Source organism: Strix aluco, chromosome 8 (assembly GCF_031877795.1).
Source record: "Strix aluco isolate bStrAlu1 chromosome 8, bStrAlu1.hap1, whole genome shotgun sequence".
NCBI lineage: Eukaryota > Metazoa > Chordata > Aves > Strigiformes > Strigidae > Strix > Strix aluco.
The window spans coordinates 28,583,903-28,592,404 of NC_133938.1; the positions used below are offsets into that span (position 1 = coordinate 28,583,903).

The following is an 8,502-nucleotide window of genomic DNA, read 5'->3' on the forward strand; positions in this document are numbered from 1 at the left end:
CAGGCTCAGTATCAGCAGCAGCTGCTCTGCACTAACTCCCCATTCTTAAAACCCACTGGAAACGCAACACAGCTTAACACAGTGCCAAGGAGTGGAATTTTAGCATAAATTTAGCAACATGAATTTTGCCCTAGATTATTGTAAAGCTGCTATCACCTAACTCCCAGACATTTTATAATGTATTTTTAATACACTTCTTACCTTTTAAGGATTTCAGCAAAATTTTGATTGCCATTCCAAAACTCAGCCAAGCCAAGAAGGTTCCTTTGAGCACCTAAGCTAACTTTGAACTGTTGGAACCTTAAACTGGATTGGAGTAACAGTAGAAGTCATTTATACCAATATTTTCACTCACCCAAGCAAAAGTTCTTTGCACTAGCTTTAGGATCAGTTATACCACCGCAGTATTTTCACCAAGAATTACAAGAGCCTTTTCAGACTTGCAGTTCTATGTTACCCTGTTCTCAGCAAAAAGTTTTCATGCACAGAAACGACACCCTCTTCAGGCAGAGGGCTGTAGCACCTCCAAGTGTTAACTAGAAGACGTTGCACATCCTCCCCTTGAAAGCAGCACAGAATTCGCCAAAAACTAGGTTAGTAATTAAAACTAAAGACAAGAAAGGTGAAAAAGCCAAAAAGTATTCTGTAAAGTACTCAGTGATAAGAACATTAAAGTGAAAAAGAACTAATAACAGGTTAGAGAAAGACATTTCAGAAAAAGTTGAAATTAAGTGCTCAAGTGAGGCACATCTCATTGCAACAGGCAGGGTCTTATACACCAACCCAACAACCTGGTGAGGGGGTACACGACACTTCAGCACACCACTTGCACAACAAAGAAATTTGAAGTTTCTAGGACAAATAAATTTTACAAGATACTGCATGAAAACACTTCACTGGTTTTGAAATAATTTTAGAAGGTAAATACTCAATAATTGACTTGAGTCAAACACTTGTTTTGCATAAGACACCAGAGCCCCTGCTTGCATACAACATCTTCACCCTGAGCAGGCTATAAGCTAAGCATATTTAAATTTGATTTTTAAGAGTCCAAGAGTTCCAGTGCAGCTTTTGTCTCAACCTTGACTACAAAGCAAAGGCACTTCCAAACAAGATACTACGCATCTAGGAACATACTTTTCATTCTGAAATCAGATGCCTGGTACAACAGTTGTGATTGTATGAACAGTGCCCAAATCATTTCTTCCTGCTGTAAAATGCAGACACAGTGCTCATTTTAGTATCAGCCTTCTCAAGAGATTTAAGTACCTATGTAAGAGGAGAATCACCAGATAAAATTCTGAGCCCCATTACAAGCAAGTTACACTACCAGTTCTATCCAGATCACTAGGGCACTCTCCTGCAAACATTATACTCTGCCTTCTATGATGAGGCATGTTCCAGTGTAACACAAGCCTGTGACTCCCCAGCTCTACCACTCAACACCTTTCTGTTATTAACAGATGCAAACTCAAGGTTTAAGTGAAAAGTCAGTATTATGGCCAACAAACGCTCAATTAGCAAAACCTCCACTTCTGTGATCTCTGATCCGGCTTGCATAGCTTTTGCCTGGGCAGGGCAGGAGTGGCAAAATAAACACTAGTGATGTTATCACACTGCCAGTATTGCACCGTTTCTTTCAGAGCTCCTCTTGTATTACAGAAGCTTTCAACAAGTGCGCCTTCAAAAATGTAGAAGGCCAATGCAAACCAAAACTAGAAATATTTTATCTCATTAAAATTCACATAAATCTTCACATATAGGTAGGAGTACAAAGCAGTGTCAAAACCTACCCCCTTCCAATGTACTTGTATCTAGGCTTTATTCCTGGCTATGCCACTGCCCCAATCTGACCTTTAAAATTTTCAGGGTACGCTCTCATTACAGATTTCAGTCAGAGCTACTAGACCAGGGGGTTTCCATCAGAAACAGCACATCTTGCTGCTCAGCCACTTTGATATGCAGCATACTCACAGTGTAACAACTGAAGAATCCTGATGTGCACAAGCACTTATCCCCATCTTCCTTTTACTCATAGTTGTAAAACCGAGGATGATAAAAGAGTTCATAAAAGATAAGTAGCTCAGGATGTGCAAAGCACTTTCTGGGATACAATGAATCATAGAAAGACAAATTAGTGTATGCATGATTTCTTCAGTAAACTCACAGCTAACACTGAAAGTGCAGCTTATGGCAGGCAAAAGCTGATGTCAGAACAATTTATACAGGTTACTCTTCAAACAACTGTCATAGCTAGTCTCAATTCAGGTAGTAGTATCCCTAAAAGCTTCTAAATCTACTCTACTTATTCAGCTCTGTATACTGACAAACTACAAAGCACAAGTTTTAGAAGTATTTTTTATATTATGATCATCCACACAAAGGGATTAACTGAAGCATAAAAGAAGTCTTTGTAAATTCAGGACAACTGTCGTGCTGTCAAATCTGCACAGATGTGTATTATTTTTAGAGCACTACATCCCTAAGCCTTACCTCCATCAAAAGTGTTTCTCTAAAGCTATGCAGCCATCTCACTCTTTTGAACTACTCGGAACAACGTCGCTGGCTGAGGTTTGTCAGAGAGCTGTGTTTATTCCAGCTTCAGAAAGCTTCAAGTACCAATACCTCTCTGATCCTGCACTCCCAAAGAGCATCACATTGCCTTTTCAGTAAAAGACACCAGCTAACAAATCCCTAAACTCAAACTTTTGGGTTTTTTGTACGTTTCCTAATACACAGTCACATTTTTAACTTACAGAATGAGATCTTTTAAAACAGTTTCCAGTTAAACAAATCTTTTTTTCCTCCACTTGATTTTTACTAATTGATATTTCTCCATTGAGCCAACTTCTTTAGGCAAGCTTTAAAATGCATGATGGGAGATTTAAAAAATTCCCATTTTAAGCTTAGTTTCATCAAAGAAAGAAGCTACCATCTATCCAGAAATAAAACAAAGCCCAGGTTTAAAAAAAAAAAAAGAAAAAAAAAGAGTCCAAAGAGCTCCAGGAGTTTTTCAGCAATTTCAGCAATTCTGTTTGGACTTACGTTTTTTTCCCCTGCTTTTTTTGTTTTTAATTTGATCATCTGTTGACCACTAGTTTCACATGTAAGAAATGAGCTTCTCTCCTGCTAGCATTAAATCCTTTGAAGATTACATTTCAAGACAACTAAATTTAAAAAGCCAACATTTGTCACACATGCCAACATTTATAACACAAAGCCTTCCATTTACTATTTAAAGTTTCTTAAATGCTTATGTGAACAAATTTGCTCATTTTCTTTTTAGGAAAAAGTTAAATACATCGCTATTTACCACGTTACATAGTCCAGCAACAATGCAGGAATTAACAGACTTCAAGACTTTCTAATTACAACTGCGACATGGCTACTGAAATTAAAGCAAGTCACAATGCCATCCTGTAGACAAAGGATTTTAAAATCTCTAATGCGAATTTATGTTTGGACAACAGAGACTATGGAACTACAGTTGTACCCCTCCCAACATCTAAATTAATCTACTGGTTCTTTTAATCTAAAGCAGCCAGAGTGAGCAGGGTGAACACAGTCTGAACCTTTTTTTTTAAATAGGAGTAAAAGGTTTGGAATACTCTAGTGCATGCTCTGAGATCAGTTAAGACACTGCTTGAAAGAATAATCTCTTTAAAAGAGTAAGAAAAAACTCATCTCAATTTTTCTCCTAACCATACCCAAGATGAACAGAGTTGTCTGGGCCTTACAGAACAATTACATTATTTCAAGTTAGTTGAACATGATATTCCTTTATCAATATAGAATAGGTATCTGAACTTTTTCTTAAACTAAGCAGTTCTGTTATAACAGCAGACTAAGAACACAGCACAAAAAAATTACTCTGACCATCTATATATATATATATATATATATCATTAAGCTGAGAACACCTTCGTTAACAAATTACCTCAAGGCAAAAACAGGTTACCAGCCTTCAAGACATAAGAAAGAAACAAGAACTCTTTTCCCAATAAGAAATCTAACTATACAAGTAGAACCTTCCCTGAAGAAACTTAGTTGTCCACTGAGTAAAAGAAAAGCCATGTAAAAAGACAGTTCATCAGGTTCACAGCTCACTTCATGAAGCCTATATAGCTAGGAGCCTTTTGTTTAAAATTTTACTAAATATAAACAGGGCAACAGAGTTTTCAAGCACTTTTTAGACTCACTGCTTTGTCTCCTAAAAACAAAAGTGTGATGACACAAACTAAATTTGCTCCAGGATTGTCTGAACCCAGTAAGCAAGTGTCAGCACCAGATCTGCAACTGGTTCTGTACAGGGAGATGTCTGGGCTCCCCATTCTCCATCCAGCTAGAATCAACTGTGAGACAACCCAGAACTTCAAGACTATTTCTTTTTTTTAAATAGACTATTGAAACAATATACAGGAAATGTATTAAAGTAACACATCAGATACTAAATTATCTCTAACAACAGCTGCTGTTCAGTTTTCAACATTTGCAGTTTGCTGTTCAAATTGTCTAGCATTTCTCAAACAGTGAGTCACAGAGTTCAAAGGAGGTCAAAGTTTAAGAAGCTTAGAACTTAGCATACAGAAATATATTCTCCTAATACTTACATTCTAATAAAAGTCATCTTTTAAGAAAGTTTGAAAACAAAATAAACAGAAGATGCTGGAACAAGGTATAGCTAAAATAATCACTATGAAAAACACTCTCAAAGACATAACCAATGCAAAAATAAAAAGGCTCATGGGCTTTAGTTTAACACAACTCCAGCCAGTCACAGAAAATCGATTTTAAGAAGAAGGCATCGTGATCTTTCAGAAATCACATCCAAGGCTCAGTCTGAGAAGTAAAGCCAGTAAGCCTTCCTGTGAAAAGCACTGATTAGCAACAGAATACATACAGAAAGGTACAGCATAACTCTGAACCCCTGGTATTTGAGGACTAACTCCACACCTGACACCGCTTGTTTTCACAAACGCAGCAAATGACTATTATTCACAGCAGGGGGAATTACCCTCCTAAAAGCTGATACCTTCCTTTCCCTTAACGCAACACCGCGTGCTGCCAGCACATTAACACATTCTTATTTTTCCAAAGGAAAGCACCTTTTTTTTGCCCTCGACAGCACCATCTCCACTTTCCCCTCCCGCTCCGCGCGCCCCGACCACCAGCTCTCAGCATCCCGACCAGGGCGCTCTCCCCGCCGGAGCCGGGACAGAAAAGGCCCCCCCAGGCGGGGCAGCAGGAGCGGCCCGGGAGCCCCGGAGAGAGTGTCATCGGCAGGGCTGCGGGCGGGCGGCTCTTGTCCCCGCGAGCCCCGCGCGGCAGGACACCCCCGCCTCCGGGAGGCCTCGGAGCAGCCTCCTCCCCGCCGCCAGAGCGAGGGCCGGCGGCGCGGCCGGGACTCACCAGAGCACGGCGCAGAGAAAAAGGCAGGAGCCCAGGGCCAGGAGCCGGCGGGGCGGCTCCCTCATCGTCTCCCCCGTCTACCTGCCGCGGCCGGGAAGAGGCGGCGCATCCTCCCCGGCAGAGAGACAGCGGGAGAAGCGCGGGCGGCGGCGGGGAGGCCCGCTGAGGAGAAACGACCGTTGGAGCGGCCCCTCCCCCGTGCGGCGCGAGCGCGGCTCCGACGCAACGCGACAGCGAGCGGCGCGAGCGCGGCCGCCCCTCCCCGCCGGACCGGGCCCCTCCCCCCGCCCCTGAGCCCTTCACGCGCTGAGCTGGAAGGATACGCGTCACCCTCCCCGCCGCTCCGCCACGCCCCCCCGCGCCGCCGCCACCAATGGCCTGCGCAGGTGGCGATGGCCCCGCCCCCTTCTCCCGGCTGCCGGCGCAGACTGGCTGCTCCCCTCCAGCGCGGCGGCGAATCAGGAGAGCGGCCTTCTCTTTCCCCGCCCCTCCAAGGACCCCTCGGAGGTGTCCGCATGAAACAAGCCGTTACAGGGAAATCGCCATAGTAATAAATGACGGCTGACAGCAAAACCCGAAGCCGCGGAGCGCGCGATGAACGCCACTACCTCCGGTGCGAGGGACATTTTAAGGAACGGCGCTCCGACATGACAGTTTTTAAATTATTTTGTTTCGATCAGGCTTCTCTGCGGGTTGCCCCACAGAGCCGAGCGCTAATTGGTGCCGGCGCAGGCCCCCAGCGGAAAAATCGTGGCGGAGTGGGCGGGGGAACGCAGTTTCCCAGTGGGCGGGGCGGGGCGCGCGGGGGCTGCTGGGAGTTGTAGTTCCGGGCGGGAGGCCGCGCGGCGGGCCGGCTGCCCCGTGTGGGTCCCCGGCGGCCCTGCGTCCCTCCCCAGCCCTGCAGCTGCCTGCACAGAACTTCTCCGTTTCCCTCCCGGGAGGCCAGGAAGCTAGTAGTGTGCTTTCAGCATCTGTGGGTGCCCGCCCCTGATGTGGGACAGAAGAGGGGCGCCTTCCCAGGTACTGGCACATTTGGGTTGACTGTGGTAGAAAAACACAACAGTTATTATCAAAACAATAGGGATTTTGTAGATAGCCAGGCCTAAATATGCCCATCTAAAACATGCCATTGTTAGGTCGGCTTTACACTGAGCTATGGCAGCCAAAAGAACCATCCCTGCAGCTTACTCTTGGCAAAGAAACAGCTCAGGATTGGGGTTCCTGCTGCCACAGCGTGATCAGAGCTGCAGTGAGCAGATACGTGTGCTGTTCTCCCAACCCATAGGGTGTTACATTACGACAGCCCTACACAGGTGGATTAGTCACGAGTATGCCACGTTGGAAACGTGCACATGTCAGGACTCTGAACACGGAAGGACAGCTTTGCCTGGAGGGAGGCACGGGAGGGTGTGACTCACGGCAGTCCTTGCAGGGGCAGGGCTCTCCCAGGCCACAGCTGCTGTTTTTCCCAAAGGAGGCACAGCCCCAGCCCCACAGACCAGCCCTTATGGCTGTCTGGGAAGGCTCCCAAACAGGAGAGGGGGGCCTGCGGGGCTCAACTTTATGCTACCAAGCTGCAGGGTGGCGTGACTGGAGTCAGCCAGCTGCAGGTAAATGTTCCCAGCCAGCAGTGGAAACCTTTGTAGAGTCTTTGTGTCTGTTCTTTTCCTGATTTTTTACCCTGTAATTTTGTGCTTTCATTAACACTCAGCATCCCCCGCCCTTCTGAGAGCTCCACGTGCCACAGGCAGCAGACAGGCCTGCGTGCCAACACATTGAGGAGAAGGGAAAAGGGGAGAAACTCCAGCTTTGTGCCCCATCTCCACACAGGCTGGGGTTTAAGCCCCCGGGCCAGCAAACCACGGGCTGTCCTGTGACAGAAACAGCCTGTCCTGCAGTGCCCAAGGAGAGGGCTGTCAAAGGAGGATCCGGGGCCAATCCCTGCTGTGTCTCTTTAGAAAATGGCAGAATAACAGCACAAGGGGCAGTGAGCCAGGGTGCAAAGCAGCACCCACTGCCCCATACCTTGCAGCTTAGCCAGAAGCCTGGATTGGAGCCACTGGATGAGGCTGTGACTCATTAGGTTGAATGGGAGGAAATTCCTGTGCAAGTCACTGGTAGGTTTTGGAAGAAGCCCATGGCATAGCAGAGGAGAAACGGGTTCACTAAACCACAGTATGGATTATACCGAGATGAAAGTGGCCAGGAGGGTGGCTCTGACAGCGAGCGGCTGTGCTTTGTGTCCCTGGTGCAAGTGCCTGCCGCAGAGCCCGCTGGCTGCTCTCCCAGCGGGTCAATGGTGAGCCCAGCTGCCCCAGTGCTGCTCAACAAACTGGTCAGGTCCTGTCACCCCAGGAGTGGGGATGACACAGGAGCAGCCCAACCGGTTACGGGAGTGAGGCAAGTCCTGAAAAACGATGAGAAGTGAGCCAGCACCTTTGTCATGAGGGTTTCTTCAGCCTTTTGCAGTGCTAGAGCTAAGATGTGGCACAGTGACAGTGTGGATCCGTGGCTGTGTGGGTGTCTGACCGTCCTCAGGAGGGTTATGAGAAGAGACGCTGTGCGGAGGGTCCGGCTGTGCCTCCGGGGACCCACAGCAGGGCCGTGCCCAGAGCAGCACCAGTGCGGAAAGCCTCCGTGTCCAGGGGCGCACCTCCGCGCCGGCCAGGGGAGCTGCCTCAGCAGTGGGAAATTCCCCAAGTCGTGGGAGCAACAGCACACATCGCACCCACAGCTGTTTTAACCATGTCAGGGAGTGCCCAAAATCTGCCCCCCCACCACCCCCAGGGCTGGAGGGTGACACAGAGAGGCAGGGCAACGCGAACTTCAGCTGTAACTGCCTCCCTCCCTGCCTCCTGCCAGGATGTGACCCCCCAGGGAAGCACACAGGACTAGTCTCCGTCATGGATGCTACAGAAGTTATGGTACCTTTCCTTTGAGTGAGAGTGGTGTGTCGGCACAGGGAGATGCCGGGCAAAGCGTACACCTGCACACTCAGCGTCCTGCCGCCGACCGGAGGATCTGCCTGTGGCCACCTCACCCAGCAGGCAGAGAGCACTTCCCCATCCCACCAACACAGCCTCGGCCACAAAC

General features: G+C 47.4%; 1 protein-coding gene across 5 annotated transcripts in view; it reads right to left on the minus strand.

Moving 5' to 3' along the window:
* Positions 1 to 5,682, minus strand: part of SUCO (SUN domain containing ossification factor) — a 41,885-nt gene extending 36,203 nt beyond the window's left edge. For 4 of the 5 annotated variants that reach the window (XM_074832861.1, XM_074832860.1, XM_074832859.1 and 1 more), the window contains exon 1: positions 5,410 to 5,682. In XM_074832861.1, coding sequence (XP_074688962.1) covers positions 5,410 to 5,474 — 65 coding nt within the window. In that variant the 5' untranslated portion in view covers positions 5,475 to 5,682. Of the gene's footprint in view, positions 1 to 201; positions 222 to 5,409 lie in introns of those variants that run through there. The other variant, XM_074832862.1, reaches the window with a different exon arrangement.
* Between the last annotated feature and the right edge of the window lie 2,820 nt (positions 5,683 to 8,502).